Raw genomic sequence first — 27,497 nt, forward strand, 5'->3', positions numbered from 1 at the left:
GGTTTTTTTAGATGTCCATGAAGGTCTTTGATCTATTTTTAATAGGATTGTTTTCTTATTCTTGAGATTTAAGAGTTTTTTGTATATTTTCAGTAGCAGTCTTTTAACCAACGTGTTTCTGCATTTTCTCCTAGGCTGTAGCTTGTCTTCTAAGCTCTTGATACTGTCTTTCATAGAGCAGAATCTTTTAATTTTAATGAAGTCTAGCTTATCAATTATTTCTTTCATTGGTCATGCCTGAGGCCAGAATTTTAATTCAATTTTTTGAGGTAAGAGAGTTCAAACTTTTCTAGAAAACTTTACTCTGAGCTTAAAGGGACTTAAATTCTGGAAGTCATCTTGAAATCTTTGAGGCTGGAAAATAAAAGCAAAAAAAAAAAAAAATGTTGGGCAGCAGAATTAGAAGTGAAGAGAGACTGAGTTTTAATAATATGAGGTCCTGAATCCATCAATACTGAAGTCAAATACCTTTGACTTTTTCAATTTTGACAAAAAATATCCATGTTTTGTTTCTGACTGTGTGAGTCAGAATTTTTCTTATTTTTAAGAAAAGTGATGAGGAGACCATATTTATTGTCCTAACTTATTGTTACATTATACAATTAAATGTCTGTACATTTCTCTTTCTTTGGTAAGATGAATTATTGTGTATTTTTAAAGTGGTATAAATACTACTTCTTTAAAAGTGGTATTCTAGCCAAGACTTCAGCTATGTGATTAGAGTAGTTCAGGGGTTGAGCCTGAGGGGCTGATAAGAATCAAGGTTTCCTAAGCATAGGAGACTGCAGGGAAGTCAACCAAGATATGTTTTTGCTCAGTTCTTGAGAAAGAAGGTGAAAAAATCAGAAAGTCCCTTAAATAGTTGGTTACTTTAATGGCATTTTCTTTCCTCTGGTATGAAAACTGGATAGGCTAGTCAGGATTGGAAGTCATTTATATAATGTGTTGTCATATAATATATATTTGAATATATTATATTTATACAATTAGATGACTGGTAGAAATACATATGGAATAGAGTAAATGTGGAATATATAGATGGAGGCAAGTAGAGTGCAGCTTGTGGAATGAATTTTTTCTTTGTCTTAGAACTCTTTACCTTTGCAATAACTGAAGATCATTAATTTTTATTTTTTTAAGTCTAACGTAGTATAACAGTCACACTTTATTATTTAGGATAATATATTTTATTTCTTATACTGTAAAAAATAAAAACATTTTATCAATTTTCAGTAAAACCTGTTAATTTTGAACAGAATAAACAGAGTTGGTAAATAAGCATCATCTGCTATATAATGTAATTCTATATAAAATTCACAGTTAGATGCATTCAATTATGTAAAACATGGGAAGACAAACCCACCAGAGACAATCTTATTTAAAAACACGGTAAACATATTCACATGCATTAAACATTGCAAACCATCTCTCAGTGTATGTCTTTTGACTAAGTAATGAAGTTATGAATAGTTGTTGGGGAAAATAGTCAAGTCACCAATATGCTATTTATATGTCCTTGGTGGCAACTTGCCACTTGACCTAAGAACACTTTACCATTTACTTAAAGGCGTTGCTATCCATGTGTAAAAGACATCAGACATATTTCACAAGAGACTTTGATTTCAAAAAGTTTCAAATTCCATAGAAGACTCAATTTAAGGCAGTTATTTATGTGATTATGTACTGAATATTTGAAAACAAGATAGAAAAATTTTCTTAAGTGAAAAAATTGACATTTTGTAATGATGTAATTTTTATGATATAGGATGCATGTTAGGATTTTTCATATTATGCCTCAAAAGACAGTGATTTTATAGTTCACATCAGCTCGTCTCTGATTTCACATAAATGATCTGGAAGGGATCATATTTTAAAAATATGAAATCAGCATGAATAAACTAAGTAATGAGGTATATTTTCAGTGATCTATGAGTACCATTTTAACTAAACTGAAATGGCCATGAAAGAGTAGTGTAGGTAAGTACAAATACATACATATGTCAAAATTAAATTGGGAGGATAGGGTGAAGTTAAGTACCAATTAATGAATCACTGAAGGGTTCTGAGTAGTGGAGAAACACACGAGTTAATTCTTAAGAATTAAATCAGTAATGATGTGAAGAATGAAGCAGAGGTAAAAAGACTGGGAGTTAGATGACGTTTATGACAAAACAATCAATAGGGTTTAGAGACTGATTATAAGCTGTATATGAGAGAAAAGAAGAAATCAAAATTGGGTTCAAACTTTCAAGACTGAGGAACAGGCAGAATTTATTTACTATTACTAGAGAGAAGTCATTAAGCTAAACTAAATGGACAAAGTGGTTAGTTGTTTCTAGATGACAAGTTCAAATTTAAAGGTGAAATTTGAAGTGAACAAGGCTCTTGAGATCTCAAACTGTACATGACTCAGCAGAGAAGGAAAGGTAAGGATCTAGATAAACTGAATTAACTCCAGAGAAATGTTAAAAGCTTGAGAGTGAATAATACGCATTTTTCTAGGAGGCTTTTCCTTCCTGATAATTTTGTCTTCCTTTTTTACAGAAATAGTGTGACATTTTTTAAAGCATGAATTACTGGTTGCATTGTGTGCAAAGCCTAATTATAAATGAATAGGTTTTGGGAGGTTTATATATTCTTGCCATTTTCGGGAAGAGAAAATTTTGTCAAACAATAAAATTAGAAAGTACATAAATAATTTCCTTCAGATTGCCATTAAAAACTTCTCTTTCCCACCAGGACTTTTCTTATCATGATCTGTATTTAACACACAGCTATTCAACCCTCTTTACTGATAAGATGGGCCAGAAGCACACAAAAGTTACATCAATCAAAATCAGGCAGGCATATGACACAGAGTTGACTTTCTTTGTTCAGATATGATTTGGCTTAGGATTGTTTGAAGTGCTGGTTAGTGTAAAGGGAGCAAAAGTATGTCTAGGGAGTGAATCATCTTACAGAATTCTGTTGTTATTAGCTCTTTCCAAATGTAATGTTGAGTGATCTTAATCAGAAAAAGATGCTTGCCACAATTTTAAATGTGAAACCCCAAAACACTTGATCTTTAATAGTTATATTTGTTAATCTGAACATAGGGTATAAAGAATATAATTGTATATGTGATAAAAACAAATAAGTGATGACATATTCTCAAACAGATAACCACCAGATGGTAAAACAGACTGACTCGATGGGGCCAGCAGTATGATAAATTGTAGTTAAATGGCAGATAGTTAGAAAGGAATCAAGAAAATAATAAATTCATAGCAGACATTTAATAAGTTATAGCCACAGAATAAGCAATTTGATTAGATTGGAAAAGGACCTCTGATGCAAAGGTATTAATAGCAGGTAAGATATGCATAGAAGATTCATGAGATTTTCATTACAAAGATTTCAGGAGAGAAACAATAAGAATCATAATGAAAATGTTTGTCCAAAATATTTAGTAGAAATGATGCTGTAATGTAACAAATTTATATACTATTTTCACTAGCTGCTTCTTTCTTTTTCTTTTGGTTTTAAGTAATCCTTCTTTTGATATTCTTCGGATGTAACCTAGAAAAGGAAGATAAATAAATTTATACATGATAAACTAACATAACAAAACATAATCTAAAATTTCTTCAAATTATCTTTTAATGATTTAAATCAAAAAAGTATAATTGGTTTAACAGTCATTTGTCTATTTCTTTGTGTAAACATCCTCTTTCTAAGGATGTCAGTTTGCATGAATGGGTAAACATTATTGATTTTTATTATTCATCTTCAGTTAGAAATTAATGCTTCTTTTATTAAAGTGGACATGTGGCTGTAACATGACGGAGTGGAGTTATAGATGATTTTATTTACATATTAACACTCTATAAATGGGCTTCCCAGGTGACGTTAGCAGTAAAGAGTCCACCTGCAAATGCAGGAGACAAGAAACTTGGTTTGATCCCTGGGTTGTGAAGATCCTCTGGAGGAAGGCATAGCAACCCACTCCAGTATTCTTGTCTGGAAAATCCCATGGACAGTGGAGCCTGGTGGCTACGGCCCACGGGGTCATGAAGAGTTGGACATGACTAAAGTGATTTAGCACACACACACTCTATAAATATGGACCATTTTTATTTTCAGAAGAAAATAAATACATTAAATTTCTATGCATTAGAAAGCTTAAAGATATTTTCGTATAATGCTTTAAAATGAAAGCTTAGTATATAGACATTAAAAAAAATGTTTTGTTTAAATTTCTCTGGGGGAGGAAGATACATTGAAAGGAACTGTAGTTAACGTATCTGGCAATATTATTAAAATGTAGTTGAGACGACACAGTTAAATGAAAATACTGTTTCTTATCATAAATAGAACTAATTTCATACTTTCTCAGATTAAAATTCATTCATGATTTCAATACAATTATTGTCTTAAACAGTAGTGAATTAATGGGAGAATGCCCTCTATACCTCTTTCACAAGCCCTAAAACATGCTTTTCTAGAGGTAAAATTGTTCTCATTCCCTCCACATCCACTGTACTCAAATGTGTGGCATTTCCCAATGACTGAATTGTAGTAGAATCTGGTCACATTGGCTCGACACAATCCCCTGTCTGCTGGGGTCAGACACCAGGAGGGGCGATTCAATTCTGAAAAGATAAAGAAAACAGAGTAATTCATATATAATAGTTAGTCTGAAACTTTCATATTTATTGTTTGTAGATTAGTCTTATTAGGCATGTTTATGTGAAACAGTAATCTGAATGAATAACATAAAATTCATATATTTCAATTCCAGGAAAACGCTTAGCCAGTCTCCAAGCATTCACTCTACTGAGACCTCTCTCCAGTAAATATGCAAGTAGGTACATCTGTTAAAGAACAGTGCCAGGATTACTCTTCATCTGACGTAACTAGTTTTACATAGTATAAACACCCACTATTCAACAATTTAATTGAAGAAAATTTATTAACCATATCCATTTAAAAAATTATCATTGCTTATATATCATTTGTTCATGAGTATTCAACTTCACAAATAAAGTCGTGATGAGCAAAAACTTTACTCACTGTATGAAACAAACAGAAGATAAGGAAGAGGTCATTCCCTGACCAAAGCTCTGAATGACATAACATATGACAATTTAAAGCACAGGGATTCAGGTATAGCAAATTCTAACCTTAAGCTTTGGAAAGTCAACCCAGATGATTTAGCTTAGTAATAAGTTTGTGTGTGTGTGTGTGTGAATTAAACCAGCAGTTCTAGATGAGTTAGATATTTTTGCAAAGGAAGGAATATTGCTGAAGGCAGGTAAGATCACACATTTACAGGTTTAAACCAGACAGATGGGCTAGTCTGTCAATGGGACCAACCACTTTCAAAAATAGAAGGAAAAAAATACAGCTAGGGTCATGAAAGGATTGCTCATTTCCTTATGACAAAGCATAAAAATGGTTTCAGCCTGATGATAGTTTTCAGCTCCTTCTGGAATTCCTGTCAGTGAGGGAAAGCTGGTAGTCTTTTTAGCTGTAGAGCTAAACTGCTTGATATTATTAGGAAACCAAAACTGTAGATAATTTGGTGGAAGCTCAGGAATCAATATAGCAAGACATGGTACAGTAAATGCAGATGAAGAGGATATGCTGAATGTACAATATTGGCAGAAAATAGAACTTTGAGGAATTCAGTAGCAATGAAGGCAAAGAGTTTGTACGAAAAGCAAGAACTGGTTTGATGGCAAGTGAACCCCAGGGGAACAGACTAAAAAATAAATAAAATAATCTGAGAAAAAAAGTGAAAAAAATCTTAAATTGATAAAATTTTATAACCTCCTACCTTCTAGATATGTAAATAAAGATTAGAGTATCTAGATATAATATCTCATGTAAAAGAGAAATTCTTGAAAATATAAGAGAAGTATTGAAAATATTATGGGAAGAATTTATGATAAACACTTTAGAAAGGTAACATTTTGTGTCAAAATCCAAGAACTGAAATCAGATTAAAACTGTATTACTTAATCTTTAAATAGATGTATAGACACTGATTTAAAAGACACTCCTGGGACTTTGTAAAAAAATTTTGACTAAAAATCATGTAGTCTAATTTATGTTTTGCCTCACCCCATTTAGGGATTATAGAGCATTATTACTGCCATCTTAAAACAAAATTAAAATGTACTTGGTGAGAATGTGTGCTTAATTTTCTGAAAATGTTGAGGTCTTTTTTCTCCAAAAATGGTTAATGTAAGAGGAATTTTGTAACAACCTAGGAGAGATATGCTGTAATTGAGCCCAATATTGTGTGAAAGATTTTCCAGTGGGTAAGTTGTGGATTCTCATCAGTCCATAGCCAAGAATATAACATAGTTGTCAATTGCCATTGCTTCTAATTCCATGATCTTCTAAAATTATCATCCATGCTCAGAAACAAATGAAATACCCCACAAACAATTAGCCTGATTTGAGAAAGAGAGAAAACAGAAGAAATTGCTATTCTTTTAAATATTATTCTCAAAAAGCAGCCACAGATACCTCATAGTAGATGTGTAAGTAAGTATCATGGTATGATTTATACATCTATTTCACTTTAGCATTTTGTACACAAAATATATTAGCCCACAATAAGTTGAAAATAATAACATATACATATATTATAGATATCCTTGTAGTATACTTCTTCACAAATGTTACTTATTATGTCTTAATAGCAGTGCTCTAAAGCTTCTTATTCCAGGACAGACAGAAATTTCTGATTACAGGGAACAAATCATCTCTTTTTGCCAAACACACAACCTAAAGTAGAACTGGCCCCATAACAAAATCAGTGTTATTTCAAAGTGAGGACAAATTGGCATAGTATATCTGGGGCTATAGTTCCTAGATTAAGGGTAACAAGGAATGTGCCTCTGCTATCATAGACCAGGAGCCTGAAACATCACTTGAAAGCTAGAACCAAAGCAGTCTCTCCACTGGGATCCAAAACCATGGAGCGTCTATGGCCGTACCACCCAGAACACGCCTGGTCTTATCTGAAACCATGGAGCATATTCCACAGTTTTGGTGGAGAGATGTACTTCTCTGTCTTCCTTTAGTCACCCAGTCTTCCAACAGTTTGCCTCTGACCAAACTACTCAGAAACCAAGAGAAAGAGCAAGAATAATGCAGGGGACAAGTTTGAAAGCAAACAGACAGGTGACAGTACAGATTCATCAAAGAGTTTCACCAGCTGCTGAACTGCCCCAAGCATCAGATTACCTCTGCCTGAAACTCTTTGTGACTTCTGAATCAGAGGATATGTGGAATGCTGCTTCTGACAGTCTGGGATCTGGTGTGCAGACTTAACTGTCTATCTTACCACATAGCAACTCCCATTCAGAAAGTATTTCTCCATGACTGATCTGATCACTATATCATTTGTTTGTCCTATTTTAATCACTACCTAAACAGATCATCAGACTCAACTCACATTTGACCCAGGTTAATATAGAGAGATAATATTTTGATAGGGAGTTATAGCTTAACATTAATCACTAAAAAGGCTGTATTGGGTAAGCCAAAGATTTCTTTTTCTTTTTCATTTGGGTTTTTGTATAACATCTTATGCAAAACCTCAAATGAACTTTTTGGCCAACTCAATATTTCAAATTTTTTTAAAAATTATGTTTTTAATAATGCAATAAATCACCATCAGTTGGGAAGTTTTTAAAGGACATTACTCTTCAGAAACATGAATCATACCCACTACATAAGTTATTTCTCCTAAAATCATTTAAGGTTGATGCAATTAAGACTATCATTGAATTAAGCTAGTATAAAAAACAGAATTAAAATAATGAAGCAGATGGTTTCTCAAGGACATTATAGCTCCAGATTTACTGAGTCCTTGAGTATCATCTGATTCAGTCTCTAAAGGTGAAGAAATAGAAATTTTTTGTTCCCTTTCAGGAGATAAACTTGACTATTTTCAATTAACATATTTATTCTAGATAAACACAAAGCACTCACCTATTCAAAAACAGATTTTGATATCTACAATGAAAGAAAATAAAAAGGTTTTGAAGTAGTTGCACAATGTGATCTTTTGGTTTAGATTATAATTTGTGGAAATTTAAGATTGAATAAAAGACACTAACCTGACTTCTGTTCATTTTCAAAGGGAATTTAATAACAAAATGCACTGTCTTGACTTCACCATTAATAACGAGTTGGATAGCTTCCATTTAGAGGGTCTGTGAGAGATTTCAGGATTCAGAATAAATTCATATTCTGCCAGGAATTGCAGTTGATATAGCATTGACTGCTAAACTATAAGATGATGCTCCAAGAGCCAGTTTTATATGTAAACTGGCTTATGAAATAGCTTTACAATTTATACAGTAAACCTTTAATTTTATACTTACATTAATCTTTATGTAGAGTCTCTGTTTCTGCATTATTTTCAGTTCAGTTCAGTCGTTCAGTCATGTCCCACTCTTGCTACGCCATGAACTGCAGCACGCTGGGCCTCCCTGTCCATCACCAAGTCCTGGAGTCCACCCAAACCCATGTCCATTGAGTCGGTGATGCCACTCAACCATCTCATCCTCTGTTGTCTCCCTCTATTTCTACCCACAATCTTCCCCAGCATCAGGGTCTTTTCAAATGAGCCAGCTCTTTGCAAAGTATTGGAGTTTCAGCCTCAACGTCAGTCCTTCCAGTGAACCCCCAGGACTGATCTCCTTTAGGATGGACTGGTTGGATCTCCTTGCAGTCCAAGGGACTCTCAAGAGTCTTCTCCAATACCACAGTTCAAAAGCATCAATTCTTTGGGGCTCAGCTTTCTTTATAGTCCAACTCTCACATCCATACATGACTACTGGAAAAACCATAGCCTTGACTAGATGGACCTTTGTTGACAAAGTACTGTCTTTGCTTTTTAATATGCTATCTAGGTTGGTCATAACTTTCCTTTCAAGGAGTAAGTGTCTTTTAATTTCATGGCTACAATACCATCTGCAGTGATTTTGGAGCCCAGAAAAATAAAGTCAGCCACTGTTTCCACTGTTTCCCCACCTATTTGGATTGAAGTGATGGGACTGGATGCCATGATCTTAGTTTTCTGAATGTTGAGCTTTAAGCCAACGTTTTCACTCTCCTCTTTCACTTTCATCAAAAGGCTCTTTGGTTCTTCTTCATTTTCTGCCATAAGGGTGGTGTCATCTGAATATCTGAGGTTATTGATATTTCTCCCAGCAATCTTGATTCCAGTTTGTGCTTCCTCCAGCCCAGTGTTTCTCATGACGTACTCTGCGTATAAGTTAAATAAGCAGGATGACAATATACAGCCTTGACAGACTCCTTTTCCTATTTGGAACCAGTCTGTTGTTCCATGTCCACTTCTAACTGTTGCTTCCTGACCCACATACAGGTTTCTCAAGAGGCAGATCAGGTGGTCCGGTATTCCCAGCTCTTTCAGAATTTTCCACAGTTTATTGTGATCCACACAATCAAAGGCTTTAGCATATTCAAAAAAGCAGACATAGGTGTTTTTCTGGAACTCTCTTGCTTTTTTGATGATCCATCAGATGTTGGCAATTTGATCTCTAGTTCCTCTGCCTTTTCTAAAACCAGCTTGAACATCGGGAAGTTCACAGTTTACATATTGCTGAAGCCTGGCTTGGAGAATTTTGAGCATTACTTTACTAGCGTGTGAGATGAGTGCAATTGTGTGGTAGTTTGAGCATTCTTTGGCATTGGAATGAAAACTGACCTTTTCCAGTCCTCTGGCCCCTGCTGAGTTTTCCAAATTTGCTGGCATATTGAGTGCATCACTTTCACAGCATCATCTATCAGGATTTGAAATAGCTCAACTGGAATGCCATCACCTCCACTAGCTTTAGTTCGTAGTGACGCTTTCTAAGGTCCACCTGACTTCACATTCCAGGATGTCTGGCTCTAGGTGAGTGATCACACCATCGTGATTATCTGGATCATGAAGATCTTTTTTGTACAGTTCTTCTGTGTATTCTTGCCACCTCTTCTTAATATCTTCTGCTTCTGTTAGGTCCACACCATTTCTGTCTTTTATTGAGTCCATCTTTGCATGAAATGTTCCCTTGCTATCTCTAATTTTCTTGAAGAGATCTCTAGTCTTTCCTATTCATTTATTTTCCTCTATTTCTTTGCACTGATCTCTGAGGAAGGCTTTGTTATCTCTCCTTACTATTCTTTGGAACTCTGCATTCAGATGCTTATATCTTTCTTTTTCTCCTTTGTTTTTCGCTTCCCTTCTTTTCACAGTTATTTCAAGGCCTCCTCAGATAGCCATTTTTCTTTTTACATTTCTTTTTCTTGGGGATGGTTGATTCCTGTCTCCTGTAATGTCATGCACCTCTGTCCATAGTTCATCAGGCACTCTGTCTATCAGATATAGTCCCTTAATTCTATTTCTCACTTCCACTGTATAGTCATAAGGGATTTGATTTAGGTCATACCTGAATGGTCTAGTGGTTTTCCCCACTTTCTTCAATTTGAGTCTAAATTTGGTAATGAGTTCACAGTCAGCTCCCGGTCTTGTTTTTGCTGACTGTATAGAGCTTCTCCATCTTTGGCTGCAAAGAATATAATCAATCTGATTTCAGTGTTCACCATCTGATGATGGCCATGTGTTCTATTTACATGCCTATATTGATTCTTCTATTTTACCAACCAACTTAGGTTTTAGGAACCACCTCATTATTTGTTGAAGAAATTTCTTTTTGTCTTCTGAGATTGTTTCATGGAACAGAATACCAAATCTTTCCTTTGAACAGCAAATTCAGACCAAATTTGCAGGTCCTTTAATGCTAACATATTTGATTTTATGATATAGACATTAAAAATGACTGAACATATAAAAGGATAAAAGAGGCAATTATTATCTATCTTAATACATAAAACAAATTCAACCATGTATGTGTCAGCTGAACCCAGTAGGAGACATGAAAAAGAGCAGAGTATAAGAGAACCCTAACTACAGCAGTTAGAGCAGCAATGGCTAAAATTAAGCACCAGAGTGAATATGGGTTGGGAGACAGATAGAGAGAAGGCAAATTCTATTATTTCTAGATTAGTTGACTTAGGAGATAGAATGTTTTCTAATGTATTTTGAAATGTAATTATATTATAACATATAGTCAATAGCTTCCAAATTTGTAATTTTGTAATCATGGCCTTATTTCAATGTGGCTTTACTTTAGAAAATGGCTTCCCAGGTGGCATAGTGTTAAAAGAATCTGCCTGCTAATGCAGGAGACTCAGCAGACACAGATTCGATCCCTGGGTTGGGAAGATCCCCTGGAGGAAGAAATGGCAACCCACTCCAGTATTCTTGCCTGGAATATTCCATGGACAGAGGAGCCAGCCGGGCTACAGTCCATGGAGTCACAAAGAGTCTGACATGACTGAGCAACTGAACATCATACTTCAGAAAATTTCTCTGAATGAAGACAGAATTGTGAACTATGCCTGTGGATTAGCTAGCATCTAGGCAAACAAGTCCAAGATGTTAGAAGATAAAACCCAAGTTTTGAGAAGACAGAAAATTTTAATTTTTACATTCTTCAATGGAAGTACAACATCAAGACTTTGTCCTCCCTTAACACTTGTTCAGGTCTCTGTCTGAGCATATAGTAGACCCTGAAATCATCTACATATGCCCCTATTTTCCAGGCATGCCAATAAAGGACAAAACCACCCTCTGTTTACTATTATTAGACTCCCAGTCTGCATGACAAATCCTCATATAGGAGGCACTCAGTATGTGGAACTGAACCAAAATTTAAAAGTATAACAAATCCGTACCTTAAGTCATAAGATTAAGTTGGAAACACAGGTTTGATATTCCTTTGATTAGAAAGAAGACCCAAAGACATAAAACATATATTGGTGTTTTATAATTATGTTTGAATTTTACAAATGCTTTATGTTATTTCAGGTAATCATAGTATTAAGTATATTAAATGAAGAAACTTCAAGGTTACATACTTTAGTTGTATTAAAAATTATTATAAAATATAATACAAATGTAATAAAATGCATACAAATGGTACCCCTGATTATTTTATTTTTTCCCAGCTATAAACCTCTGTTGATCCTGGATAATCACAGATACCATTATCATAAAAAACTTAAACATTAATGCCTTTGAGTTATTTGTGCTAAATTCTGAGTTTAGTCATCACAATCTTCACAAAAATTTTATGAGATACTACTCTTCACATATAACAAATGAGGAACTTGAGGCTGAGAGTGGTATAATTTTTTTCAAGTCCAGAGGCAGACTCTGCAAATAGCAGAACTGGAATTTAAACCCACATTTTTCTGCCCATAAAGCCAATGCACTTAATGGTTATGGTATGTCATAGAAAAACTCTAAAAACTAACTAGGAAATAAAAATAATTGAGCAAAGATATTTTAATTATTATCAGGTAAAATGAAAGTAGTTACAAGTTCCCCTTTATATTTGAGTCTCAAAGTCTGTCTTCTTTGAAGCTCAGGTTCAGAGTATCTTGGGTGCTTCTTACCCTCAGTTATATGAATGGAGTTGGAATTTAATAAGTCTGAACAGGAGAAAGATACCTAACAAAACAGATTTATCAAACAAGAAGGCTGAAAAGTTTTGGAAGTAACATTCTGAATCAAACAGCATACAGAGAGCTCGAATATTTGAAGGGCAAGAATTATTGGGTTGTGATGTTCAACCTGGGCAGATTCTAGAATTAGACCAACGTTTTAGGATTTTATGCCCTCTCTGATCATATCTGCACTAGTCAGTCCCATTTATTTAGTAGAATTAATAGGTGATAAACTAGAAAGCTCATTCTTCTGAGTCCCTAGGAAGGATAAATTTGAGATTCCCCTACACTACACATGTTATATCAATGCTTTTCAGGCTCATTCCTGTGAAGATTGCCCAGCATTCAAATAGAAAAAGGGCAGTAAAGAACACACAACCTAGAATGGCACAAGCTTTTCTATCCTGCTCCTATTTCATTCCTAACCTGTTCTATAGCAGTCCATACCAAAATCATGTTATAGAGATTTTTCCGTATTAGCAAAAAACATGTGCCATTAAATAAATCAATTAGTACTATTAATTTATGTTTTATTGTTTATTATCATTATAATTTCTTTGTAGTTTTATTGTATTTATATGTGAATGAAATTTCAGATGTTCAAGCTGGATTTAGAAAAGGCAGAGGAACCAGAGATCAAATTGCCAACATCCACTGAATCATCAAAAAAGCAACAGGGTTCCAGAAAAACATCTACTCTTGCTTTATTGACTACACCGAAGCCTTTGAATGTGTGGATCACAACAAACTGTGGAAAATTCTGAAAGAGATGGGAATATCAGACCACCTGACCTGCCTCCTGAGACATCTGTATGCAGGTCAAGAAGCAACAGTTAGAGCTGGACATGGAACAATAGACTGGTTCCAAATCAGGAAAGAAGTACATCAAGGCTATATATTGTCATACTATTTATTTAACTTTTATGCAGAGTACATCATGAGGAATGCTGGGCTGGATGAAGCACGAGCTGGAATCAAGACTGCCAGGAGAAATATCAGTAACCCCAGATAGACAAATGACATCATCCTTATGGCAGAAAATGAAGAACTAAAGAGTCTCTTAATGAAAGTGAAAGAAGAGAATGAAAAAGTTGGCTTAAAGCTCAACATTCAGAGAACTAAGATCAAGGCATCTGGTCCCATCACTTCATGGCAGGCAGATGGGGAAATAATGGAAACTGTGACAGACTTTACCTTTTTGGGCTCCAAAATCACTGCAGATAGTGACTGCAGCCATGTAATTAAAAGACACTTGCTCCTTGGAAGAAAAGCAATGATCAACCTGCTGCTGCTACTGCTGCTAAGTTTCTTCAGTCGTGTCCGACTCTGTGCGACCCTAGAGATGGCAGCCCACCAGGCTCCACCATCCCTAGGATTCTCTAGGCAAGAATACTGGAGTGGGTTGCCATTTCCTTCTGCAATGCATGAAAGTAAAAAGTTAAAGTGAAGTCGCTCAGTCGTGTCTGACTCTTAGTGACCCCATGGACTACCTACCAGGCTCCTCCGTCCATGGGATTTTGCAGGCAAGAGTACTCAGTATTAAAAAGCAGAGACATTACTTTGACAACAAAGGTCCGTTTAGTCAAAACTATGGTTTTTCCAGTAGTCATGTATGGATGTGAGGGTTGGACTATAAAGAAAGCTGAGCACCAAAGAATTGATGCTTTTGAACTGTGGTGTTGGAGAAGACTCTTGAGAGTCCCTTGGACTGCAAGGAGATCCAACCAGTCAATCCTAAAGGAAATCAGCTCTGAATATTCACTGGACAGACTGGTGCTGAAGCTGAAACTCTGGCCACTTGATGCCAAGAAATGACTCACTTGAAAAGACCCTCTTGCTGGGGAAGATTGAAGGCAGGGGAAGAATGGGACGACAGAGGGTGAGAAGGTTGGATGACATCATCAACATGATGGACATGAGTTTGAGTAGGCTCCGGGAGTTGGTGATGGACAAGGAGGCCTGGTGAGCTGCAGTCCATGGGGTCACAAAGAGTTGGACACAACTGAGCAACTGAAGTGAACTGAAGCTTGATTGAGAGTTGTATAATGGTCACATGCCTAAGAAATTTATTCCTACCATTTTACTTGTTCATACAAAATTCAATATTCACAAAATGGAGGTCTGTGATTTTTTTCTTTTAAAGGCATCTGTAACACTTCTCTGGAGGAATCTTACAATAAAATCTTATGATAAAAAAATTTATCCTTGTTAAAACCAGGGATGGGCCAGGAAGCAAAGGATTGGCAAAAAGTAGTCAGTGGTCACCTAGGGTGACTGTGTTTGGATGGCCGCCATCCTGGCAGAGATGCGGTGCCACATCTTTACTTCTCACCTGGCTCCTGCCAGGAAGCGGGGGGTCTGATGGATACTTACCACAAGTTTTTATCTATTTTTGTAAAGCCAGCTCAATGGCAGCGGATTCATCATGTAGACATGTTTAGATTATGAGGGAAGTTTCTGTGTCTTTTGATCTCAGAACACCATATGAAAAATATTTCTTTGGGACTATGGATATGAGTTGTTGATTGGGGTTTTCAAGAGTTGTTGACACTGCTTAGTGATTACCTGTGGTATGGCTACGTGCAATAAATCTTTACTTGATGGGGATTATTTTCTTTCCAAAGTGTCTATGATCATAATATTTTTCTTTATATAAGCAGATTTTCAACAAAAGTCCAAATAGATGACAAAATTATCTTTCAAATATTAAATTGACTATATAAGTAATGGTGTTTGCTGTCAGGCAGGCAATTTGTGAGTGTAATACCTCTTCTAGAAGGCTAATGAGAAGCAAAAAATATTTAAAAGGTCTATGTGTTGTGTGTTTCTTTTCTACAAATTTTTTTTCACAGATATATATATATATATATATGGAATCTGGCGCTATGTCATACAGTGAATACAGTCAGGAGAGAGACAGAGTTCCAGGTACCCAAATGGCCTTCAGAATACCACCCAGTCACTCTCCCTTGACTGGAGGCTGCCAGGAAGCAACATGGGACTAGGTCAGGTATAGAGATATTCCTTTTCTCAGCCAGACAGCAAGTATCAGACTGGGTTGGCAATAGTCTTTCAAAATATATTCAAAGATTTTTTTTCCCCCAAAATATCATGTAACTGGAGTAGTCCTAAGACAGCTATTTACAGTTGATATACAGAAGAATGTCACCTATGAGAAGTGGGATAATTTACTTTTTTCATGAATGAGTCAGGTCTACTCAAAAGGTTCAGAACCAATAGAAATACTTGAAAACATTAGTTTTTCTTTGCTATTTAGATATTTACCAAAGAGATATACGGAGAGGAATATATTAACTCTCTCTGTATAAATATTAAATGTTATTAACGGTACAAATGTTATTAACGGTACAAATGTTATTAACGGTACAGAATGGAAGGCATCTGTACACATGCCATATAAATATTAAAGAAATATCAAAAGCACAATTATCAACATATGCATAAAATGGTATATAATCCTAGAATGAGCATGGGGCGTGAATGCCGACGATGTTCAAAAACACATCAGTAAGTGTGATCAGCATTCTTCTAACCATCATTTGTTCTTTCTGTTGTAACTGTGGATTACAAAATAAATAAATAAAAATATATAAGTCATTTCTCCAGTGCCTAACAGTGGGATAAACACCGGAGGAAGGGGGTCTACAAAATACAAAATCCATTGTTTCTTCCTTTAAAAAATTTTGCCATCTAGTCAGTAAGTCGGAGCTGACACAAAAATCAATTTAATTATTAAATGAATCAAAATAAAAAACCAACAGGGAGAGAGAGGAAGAAGTCTTCCTTATGGAAGGGGAAAAAACTGAAGGCAGGAGGAGGAGGGATGATAGAGTATAAGATGGTTGGGTGTCATCACCGACTCAATGGGCATGAGTTTGAGCAAGCTCCGGGTGTTGGTGATGGACAGGGAAGCCTGGTTTGCTGCGGTTCATGGGGTCACAGAGTCAGACACCACTGAGCGACTGAACTGAATGGAATGGTCTATAACGTCTGGTTTGCCTGAGATAGCACTGGTTCATAGTTATTTTTTTGGTATATAATATTCCAACATATATATGATTTTTGAAAAATTGTAATACACTTTAAAATAAAACTATTTATCTGCCAAAATCAGAATCCTAACTTTCTATCTATAAATATATATTATAAATAAATAAATGATTTTTAGCATCCTACTTTCATTAGCATCCCAGTTTGGATGACATATGATTGCTGAGGTAATCTAAACATCAAGGAACGATAGTCTGAACAAAATAGGTAAGATTGAAAATGGAAAAGATGAGAATGGTCATTTCATCAGAGAAAGTAATAAAATTTAATGACTGACTAGGAGAGAAGTGATCAAAAGTGATTATCAAATGCTCAACCTTTAATAAATGGGAAAATGACAGCAGAACTCTGAAAATCTATAAAGTTGGAAATATTATAAAATGTAAAGAAAAATTACTCGAAATTCTTTTGTCCCAAAGCCCCACAATACTTCATACCAGTATTCTTTGTTTCTAGGAAACACATTTGAACTGTTTAAGTTTCCATATATGTATTAATTTAGTTCTACTGTGAATTCTCTTTTAAAAGTTGATTAGCATTTTATTATAGTGTATGTGCTGAAGCACTTTATCTGAATAATTAGAGATTTTATAAGTGGCTGAAGTATCACCTTTTCCTGCAAATGGGAACTTACAAAGAGTTGTTTTAGAGGTGAGAAACTAAGGTCTGGGAACTAAGGCTTGTATTGCTCTGAATCATATGGGTTAAAAATGATGAATCATGTTTACGTAGCACTGAAGAGGTATCAGCCACTGTCCTAAGCAAGCTATGTGTAGTGAATGATTTCACCTCACAATGAAGCCTATGAGGTAAGCACTATATTACTACCATCCTCTTTTTGTAGTAGGAAAAAGTAAGGTTCAGAAAGGTTAAGAATTATTTTAAGGTTGCACAGGTGGTAAGTGGAAGAAATGGGATTTGAGCCCGTCTTCAGACGCAGAGTCATTTCTCTTATCCACTATATTACAGTGCCAATCACACCAAGAAAGTCAAGAAGCAGTTGTGATAATCTTTCATCCTGAAGATCATACACAGAACTGCATACATTTGGAAATATTGTGTTAGAATTATTTCTCTCCTGCATGTACGGAGGATACATTTCTTGTAGCTACAAGGAGATCCTCATAATCCAGAACAATAAATCAAACTTAAATAATTTTCTCTCACTTGTGCACAGGGGCATGCTTACAAAACATTTATAAAAACCTCTTTAAGGAAGAGCATGTTCAATCTTTGAGGTCACCCGTGTAGCCTATTGAGCTTTCCTGGTGGCTCAGACAGTAAAGAATCTGCTTGCAAAGCAGGAGCCTATTAATATTGAAATACAGAAATGAAAGGAGAAAATTAAACCTCAGTTGTGCTTAATATGAAGAAATGGCAACCCACTCCAGTAGTCTTGCCTGGAGAGGCGGGCTACTGTCCATGGGGTCTCAAAGAGTCAGACACAACTGAGTGACTAACACCTGTGCTTAATAAGCATTCAAATATCTTGAGTCAAGAAGGTTCACTGGAAAAAAACATATTCTCATGCTAATTTGCAACATTGTGGTTGAGAATAGCAATTTTAAAAATTACCAAATCATTTTCTAGTAACATTCAGCAATGTTTCTAAAGTGTTTTTCTATCATCAGAAAGATAAATATTAAAATTATATTTGCAAATATTTCACTTAACAATAACACAATCTCACTGTATTTTTGGAATATTCAAATACCTAAGGATTGTTTTCAATGACAAAAATTTTAAATGAACGCTATTCTATTTGTATTGTGGGGCATGTTCTATCACTGTATGCTGAATCAAAATCTTAAAGGATTCACATCTTTTCAAAAGAATCTAACACTACAGAGAACCTTTTACATTTGCTAAAACCTTCAACAAGGTTTTACTGTAAACATTGACCGGTAGTTTCTTAAGTTATTGTAACATGTATTAATATAATTGCAAGCAGTGATGGATGTAATACTTTTTGATTTGCAATATCAAGAGTGTCTTTATAGACCTCCACAAAGCCTTTTATGAAGGGTTGAGGGAGGCATGATCTATGTTTTGGAAGGGTGGGGGCACAATTGCCTTCCTACACTCTGCTTCTGGATGGGATCGAGGAGGGATCATCTAGGTCTTAGCTGATGGAAAGGAACAGCTGCGTCTCCACCTGCCTCATCTTGGATGGAGCAGACATGGGGTCATGTAGGTTTTAGGAAGATTAGAGGCAGAGCTTCATTGTTATCCTTTACATGTTTAAGCCACTGGAGAGAAGTTATTGCAACACTGTTTCATGTTTTAAATTAGGAATGCTGCAAAACAAAAGAATAAGAGAATGCTCCCAGGAAAAGAGGGTTAGAGGTCAAAATAGCTAGAGGAATTTAGATTTTGAAGCAAATACAAACCCCTCAAAAATAAAATAGTTCTCTAGACAAAAACGGAGACCATGTGCCCTAATTTTAAATGCAGTTACTGTGAAAGAACTATCCCTCAAATGTCTATTATTTGAAATTTTAAAAATCTCTTAACATTGTTTCCCTTTAAATTTATGGTGTGAATGTTACTGCTTCCTTAGTTAATGATATGCTTTTAAAACCATTAATTTGTTTAATATACTTTTTAATGTGCATCTACATAAAAACTTAGAGAGGACATCTAGCAGATAGTATTTAAAGCATTATTTTATCACATTTTTCTGTATTTTCCTCTTTCTGTTTTTCTAGTATGCCTGCTAAAAATCAAGTATTATACTCCAAGGCAAAACCATCTCCTAAGCTACTCTATTCACTTTAATGGTAAATAACTAATGATCTCTATTTGAATTAGTAAAGTAACCCAAACAAAAATAATTGAAACACATTAAAAACTAATTTCACATGTAGATATATTTATCACACGTATCTTTACATTCAATAATATATTTGTTGTTAACTTTCACATCTTTCACAGCAATAAGAGTTAGCGTGTTTTCAACATGGGATATTTAATTGGATAAAATAAAATGTCACTGAAAGACACAGGGCTGGAAGGACACAAAGAAACAATACAGTGAAATTACTTAATTTCACAGATAAAAAGTTAGAAGTACAAAGATACTTAGGATTATCATTATTACAAAGTAGTATTTAAAAATTAGACTCTTTTCATTTGGTACTGAACTCACTGCTCTAAAATTATAAAATCTAAGGACCTGAAAGCATTTTGAGTATACTATAGTGTCTAACTCCCTCTGAAATTTTGCATGCGCTTTATGACATCTCAAGTGCTACTGGAATACAATTTGGGGACATTAGTCCCTGAGGCACTCATCCATTTTTGAAGACCTCACATTAAAAAGAAACACTTTTACAGAAAGAAATCTGTGCTTTAGATTTCATTCAATAAACCTGATTCTTCGGCTGGGTTGAGGGAGATAAGGAACCATGTCCGGGTGTGTGAATAGGGAAGACTGAAATAGAGAGGGCTGAGTGAGGCATGTGTAGAATTTAATTCTCCTTTCACAGGACAGTGTTTCAACCACCAAGAGCATATATAATGTTCTCTCTTAGGTCTCACATCTTACTCTTTCTAGTCCTTCCAAGTCACAGTGTGGGGACTTCTAATGTATTGCATTCAGGGCTGAAACAAGTCCATAGACATAATCAGGTCAATGTAGGTCTATATTCCTCATTCTAGACAAATCAGTCAGTATTACAGTCTCTTAAATCCATCTGGGCAGAAGTTTTGCTTGCTTATTTGTTTTTTGTAAAGAAAGATGCTCAAAGACATTCAGAACCACATCTGTTTCTGACACAAGACAGGGGTGGAGAGAGTATGTCTCTTCTCACCTTAAAGTTGCTATTTTAATGTCACAGAACTCTTTGAACAATGCAAACTTTACATTTAACAATATTATATGGACTACTTCTAAGCAAAATCTTCAATTTCTGAAAGAGCACATGTGATATTTTAAATTTAGTAAGGACTTACATTCGTCCCATTAACTTCCAACTTTTCAGGTGGTTTCTGTCTAGATATTTGTTGTGTTTGGTTATGTTTCCCAGAATTTTCACAGTTCTGCATTTTTGCGGGCATATTTCCTGTATGTTTCTTTAAATTCTACAAATATGTTGACAGGATAGAGTCCAGAAAAAGAGTTCTGCATACCTCAAAAGAAAAGTCCCTCAGAGTGACTTAACCTTAAGGATGGTTAGTCACCAAATTCCTAATCTCTCCTGTGACTGACACCAGAGACCTAGGCCAATGCTAGGCCCAATTTAAGACCATTCTAGGCTGCCATCGCAAACATTTACAATTAGGCACTGAAGCTGATAACCCCTAGCTATTATGTTACAAGATAAATTTAGCATAGAGTTAAGTATTATGTAAAAGTTTTCAAATGATATGTAATCAAAAACCTACTTCAAAGCATACTTTAAAATAGATTAGGAAAATTATCATTTTTCTGGAACTAAAGATCTTAAGCAGTTTTGAATCCCAGTATTTCATCTACTATTATTTCTGAAATAATAGTACTGATATAAATACTGAAATATCCCATATAAATACTGAAATAAATACTGAAATACTCAGTATTTCATCAGATCTATTACTAAAGAACAAGAGGTATAATTTTCTAAAAAACATAGTTCTCTTACATGTTCTTCTATTGTTACCATGATAATATTTTTCTGGCAGTAATTAAAACAGAGTCTTACCAAAGGAGCTGGGTTTCTTGCTAGGTGCATCAACCTGGGTTCTATTATCGTCCACCTGGATATCATTCACTGGAAAACATACATAGCCAATTAAAATAGAAGACATTGTCACAAGCTCATAACTGTACACATAAAACAAAGCACGGAAGTTGTGTTTAGAAAAGTAAATGTCTAGAGATTTTATTTACATTGCTTTGTTAAATGGTGCCGCATGCTCATTCGCTTGGTCACATCTGACTTTTGAGGCCCTGTGAACTGTAGTCTGCCAAGCTCCTCTGCCCATGGGATTTTTCCAGGCAAAGATACCGGATTGGGTTGCCATCTCCTCTTTCAGGGGATCTTCCTGAGCCAGGGATCAAACCTGAGTCTCCTGCATCTCCTGAGTTAGCAATTGGATTCTTAACCACTGAGCCACCTGGGAACTACTGAACAGTGAATCTTTAAACCCATCTATACATATATCTTATAATATTTCCATGAGTATCTTTGATGTTCTTTGTCAAAACAAAAGGGGGTAACAGTTAATGTTTAAGTCACTCCTTTAATTAATTTTATAGCTAGATAAAACTGATCTTCAGTGGTAGTTTCCAAAGAATCATCTTCCCGCAAATTGTTATAAACCTAAGGGATTTTAGCAGTCTTACTCTTGTGATTAAATTTTACTACAGTATTCTCAGATAGGAAAATTAAATAATCTAACCTTCACATTTTTATTCGATGAAAATAATTTCCACTATAAATTTCTTAGGACTTCCCAGGTGGCGCTACTGGTAAAGAACCCACCTGCCGCTGCAGTAGACATGAGACGTGGGTTTGACCCCTGGTTGGGAAGATCCTCTGGAGGAAGGCATGGCAATCCATTCCAGTATTCTTCACTGGAGAATCCCATGAACAGAGGAGCCTGGGTTTACAGTTCATAGCATCACAAAGAATTGGACACGACAAAGAATTTAGGACACATAAATTTGTTAATTCTCTATTCCTTAAAAAAAAATTAAGTTGGTGACTAGGTCCGTCTAGTCAAGGCTGTGGTTTTTCCAGTGGTCATGTATGGATGTGAGAGTTGGACTGTGAAGAAGGCTGAGCACCGAAGAATTGATGCTTTTGAACTGTGGTGTTGGAGAAGACTCTTGAGAGTCCCCTGGACTGTAAGAAGATCCAACCAGTCCATTCTGAAGGAGATCAGCCCTGGGATTTCTTTGGAGGGAATGATGCTAAAGCTGAAGCTCTAGTACTTTGGCCACTTCATGCGAAGAATTGACTGGAAAAGACTCTGATGCTAGGAGAGATTGGGGGCAGGAGGAGAAGGGGACAACAGAGGATGAGATGGCTGGATGGCATCACTGACTCGATGGACATGGGTCTGAGTGATCTCCGGGAGTTGGTGATGGACAGGGAGGCCTGGCGTGCTGCAATTCATGGAGTCACAGAGTCAGACACGACTGAGTGACTGAACTGAACTGAACTAAATTTATATCAGATTTAGAGTGAATCCAGTGGATCTTCACTTGTATGGCTGCAACAAAATCTGAGTAAACCTGAACATCCTTTAAGATGTCTTATTTTAAAAAGAATGCCTATAAAATGAACTAAAAGGAGATGAGAAATAAACATACATGTGTCTTCACAGGTGTTCTTGCATTCTTCTAGTGATTCAAAGTTGTTGAGGTTCCCGAGGCACCCGCCATACGTGAAACGTTCACACTGCTTTGATTCCTTGTTATAAAAATACCTAGTAATATAACCGCGGCAGATTCCAACATCTTCTTCCAAAAAGCAGAAATCTGGCTTTTCTAGAAATTATTAAAACATCAGAAAGTAGTATTCTTTTTTTGAATAATTTAATTATGTTAATTAAAAATATAAACAACTAGTTAAGTTGAAGTTATTTAAGGAGTACATATGCAAAGATAAAGATAAAAGGTAAAATATAACATTATCCACAACTATATTTTATCTCCTTTGACATTTAGAACAATGTATGTACAACTGTCATACATTGAGTCTACTGGAATTTCAAGTTCTAAATTTCTGAGTCAATTAGCACATTAACTATCAACTCTTTCATAAATTGAGAGAATAAAAGATATTGGGGTTTGATTACCCTTGGTTTGGAAGTGTAAAGTATTATGGCAAAAATTTGGTTTATTTATTTTTGTTAACTTTATGTGCATCTAAATTTAGGAAAGATCCACAAATTTCATAATTTTCAGATGTGTAATATAATTTTAAAGTATACTGTGCTGCTTCATTATGAATGGCCTCACTTTTTATAAACAGGGAAGTTTTGAGGCAGGGTGGAGGCTTTCACGGCTATACTTAGAAGCTCCTAAATTCTTATTCTGAAATTAATATCTGTATTAGGTATGACATCCTCCACCACTGTGTCTCTTATTTTTCTTCCAGGCATTGGAATGACTCCAATAGTGCAGAGGCAGAAAGGAAATACATGTTCAGGGATTGGAGAGGCTTTTGAAAAAGCCTAATACCCAATCTTTGATAGTGCTCCAATCCAGGCTAACCACAGCTGTCATAAAAGTTGTGCCACTGTGGTTTACATTACAAACCTTGTTTACATGCATACTCAGAAAGAAAAGCTTCAAATTATTTTCAAAATTATTATGATTGCAAGATATATTGTGCTTGGATTTTTAGGGAAAATCTCCAGCTTTCCCATTTCCTCCCCTCTCTGCTGCTGCCCATAGAGGCAAAAATGGACTGCACAATCTTTTCACATCTTAAAGCATGTTGTATCCATCTCAAGGAAACAATATTCATGAGTGTTTATTTTAAAAAGAACATGTATTTAATAATGCTAATGATTTCTGCAACAGTAGAAAAATCAATCTGCATGAAAAAATTATTTTATTAATAGAGAATCTCTATTTAGTTTATTTTAACATAGAGTAAAGTATCTATTTCTGTGATTTCTCAAAGTGCCAATTTGAAAATTATTTTGTTCACTGTTTACTGCCTCTTGTTTCTTAAGGTGACTGTTAACTATTATTTCCATGGTAACAATTTGTGGTTAAATATGATATATGAAATAAGGAAAAATCCTACTTCCTTAAATTTTTTTAATATGCTATAAGAGAAAGAAAAATACATTTGATCACTAAGTTGATTTGTTTAGGTCTTAGTATGTACTTCTTATAAAACTCTAAATTATATTAACAAACAGTACAAGAATTCTAGCTTAACAAAAGGGAGTAGGTAAAAAAAAAATATTGACTATAAAGATGAGGAAATGGTAATAAATTATCCTGAAATGTAATTAAGGAATTATACAACTGGAAGTTGCTATCATTTATATGAGACCCCACTGTAGGACAGAAATTTATTTTAGGAATTGATATTGCATACTTGTAAAATTATTCTGCTTAGGCCTACAGCTTAAAATATTTATGATTAAAAATTAAGAAATTCATTCCAGTATTCCTCAGATAAATAAACTTTTAATATTTGATTTGAATCTGTATATACAATTCTTGCTCTAAATTGATGCTCAGTTAAAACCTAGAATGCAACTTTAAGCTATATACCAACTTCCATAAGCCACATAATTCTCACTCCTAACTTTTGTTCCAAGCTGCAAACTTGATAACTGTCTGAAGCAAAACTTTCTCCCAACACGGGTTGTAGAGAATCTCCATTGCCTCTGTAACTGTTCTGATGGTGATGCTAGGAGGCATATGACAAAGTTAACTTCAAATCAGTATGTTTAAAGGTCTTCATTATTGGTTAATTTCAGCATCTGACCATTTTTAAACGTGAATAGAATTGATAGCTTTATTCTCTTTCATATATAGTATCAAAATAGAATGAATTCTAAATCATTAAATATAAATTAAGTAGCATAATTTTCTAGTAAATTTCCCTGCATATAATTTTTTCCTAATTCTACATTTTTGAAAAAAAAAAAAAACCTAACATTTAAATATTAAAGATATCATCTCTTACTTGATCGACAAAAAGGCCTAGTTATAAGTATGATATTGCAGATAGGAAGAATTTCATTTAATTGAGGTAGCGAACACTTTTGCAAAAATTAATTCAATATTTACAGAAAGTTATTTTACAACTTGTAAATAAATACATTTACTTATGTTGGTTGTACAAACTTTGCTGCTGAATTTATTTTATAAATTTTGGTTGTAATTCTGGACCATAAACTGTCTTAAGCTTATTAATGAGTTGTAGAATTTTTCAGCTCTTTCTCACATAATTAAGTCAAAGTCAGTAAAACTGAAATTCGCTTTGAATTGTGTAGCTCTTTGATGTCTTAGGGCTTCCCTACTGGCTCGCTTTCTTTCATTTTCATGTAATGAGTTAAATAATTTCATCCTTTTGTTCACTATTTTCTCATTCCTATGTAAATGCTGTGAATGGTAATTGAGCAAAGTCATTTTTGGGACTTCTATTAAAAAAAAGCATGTCTTTCTTGTTGCAACATATTCACCAAAATGTCATTATTTTTAGTTAAAAACTGTAAGTAAAATTATTTAAATCCCCAAATTAAAAATATGTAAACACTAAATAATGTTGACAGAAGCAATTATTTATTGTTAAATATCTTCACATATTTTTGCATGTAGATTTTGACAACTCAAAGGCATATCCACTCAGGAGAATACTGAATGAAACTTGCTAGAGCCACACAGTGCTGAGGTTATCAAAGGATTAGATATCTAAGAACTAAAGAAAGAACAGCAACATCTAAATCACTATTTGGGAGATGTTAGAATAGCACGTGCATGGCTCTAGATTGTTACTGATCTCATACCAGACATCTTACCACGTGAGAATGAGTAAACACAGTGCTTAAGTCTTTCCTTCTGAACTACCATGCATGTTCTTTCTACTTTTTTATTATATCCACTGAAACAAAACTCCATTTCAAAAATCACTTGGATTTATGATGAATATCTTATCAGAGAAAGCTGAGAATTGAATTTCCAAGTACCTTATGTAAATACTACTAATTAGCACACAAATGAACATTCACCTTTTTGCAGTGTTATTTTCGTCTTTGTAATATTCATTGGATAATCTGCAAGAAAAATAATATATGTGTATCAATTACCACAATTTATCAGATAATGTTATGACTTTCCATTTTTCAACTAGGATAATGTATTTATTACTATTAAAATTATTCTTATACAGAATGTCAATGAATAAATTTCCTTTTATTTTCTCTAGATATTAAATTAGTTAAATTATTACAGTATAACCATGAAGTCACCTATGTTTTAATATAATAATGTCTCAAAAACTATTTTAAAACATTCTAACCCATTTATAAAAATAATAATTCATGGTGAAGTAAGTTTGCTATTCAAAATATCTATGGTTAAAATAGATCTTTATTAAAATAATGTGAAATATGAAAGTAATTCAAACAGCCTACTTGGCCTGCAAAAACAGGTCATTTGTACAGAGGAATGGAAGTAGAGGTGAAAGGAACCAGAATTACCTCCTTTCCTGATTCCTTCTGCTGCCAATTATCTTAATCCAATTACAAGTTTCATTATTATTTCCAAATACAGAGGAGGAATGAAGCAAAAGATACCTGTGATGTCATTTTTGGTTTAATCTCATAGAATAATTGGAGTTACTCCACTGCTATTTGTCTTTAACCCACTGTATTTCAAGTATGGAATCTAAATTCTAAGTTAAATGATAGCTAATGAAATTCAAATTGATATATACAGTTTTAATTTGTTCATATAAACAAAAATTAGGAAACTTTTTTTTTTTTTCATATAATCATTTGTTTTATACAGAAAACCTTTGGATAAGGCAGTTTATCACTATTTGGATGGCCAGAGAGACATAAAAGGTCGTAAAAGGTCTGGGGGGAAAAAGAGGTCAGAGACAGCAAATATGAGTATGAGTTGGTTAGATACTCCTTTCAGCCAGTGACCAGTCAGGTTATTCTCTGGACAGTAAAATGTCTATGAGTGATAAGGTGATGTGGCTCATCTCTTTTCTGAGCTTTACTATGTTTTATTCAATACTCTTTTTAAAAAAGTTGTGTGTGACTGTGTGTGAAATTCTAATTGTATTTTAAATGTTAAAATCTGATTTTTTTTATTGTAAATAACCAACCTCTAGTTAATGCTTTTAGATAGTGGATTGTCACAGTAAGCTTACATTAAAATA

General features: G+C 34.6%; 1 protein-coding gene across 1 annotated transcript in view; it reads right to left on the minus strand.

Annotated features, from left to right (window-relative positions):
- Positions 1-850: 850 nt before the first annotated feature.
- TFPI (tissue factor pathway inhibitor) overlaps positions 851-27,497 on the minus strand; it is an 86,603-nt gene continuing 59,956 nt past the window's right edge. Inside the window, exons 4-8 of the mRNA XM_040227778.1 lie at positions 26,338-26,382; positions 22,949-23,125; positions 21,333-21,401; positions 4,452-4,631; positions 851-3,558 (exon numbers count right to left, since the gene is read on the minus strand). Coding sequence (XP_040083712.1) covers positions 3,446-3,558; positions 4,452-4,631; positions 21,333-21,401; positions 22,949-23,125; positions 26,338-26,382 — 584 coding nt within the window. The 3' untranslated portion in view covers positions 851-3,445. The remainder of the gene's footprint in view (positions 3,559-4,451; positions 4,632-21,332; positions 21,402-22,948; positions 23,126-26,337; positions 26,383-27,497) is intronic.

This window comes from Oryx dammah, unplaced genomic scaffold (genome assembly GCF_014754425.2).
Source record: "Oryx dammah isolate SB20612 unplaced genomic scaffold, SCBI_Odam_1.1 HiC_scaffold_27, whole genome shotgun sequence".
NCBI classification, from domain to species: Eukaryota; Metazoa; Chordata; class Mammalia; order Artiodactyla; family Bovidae; genus Oryx; species Oryx dammah.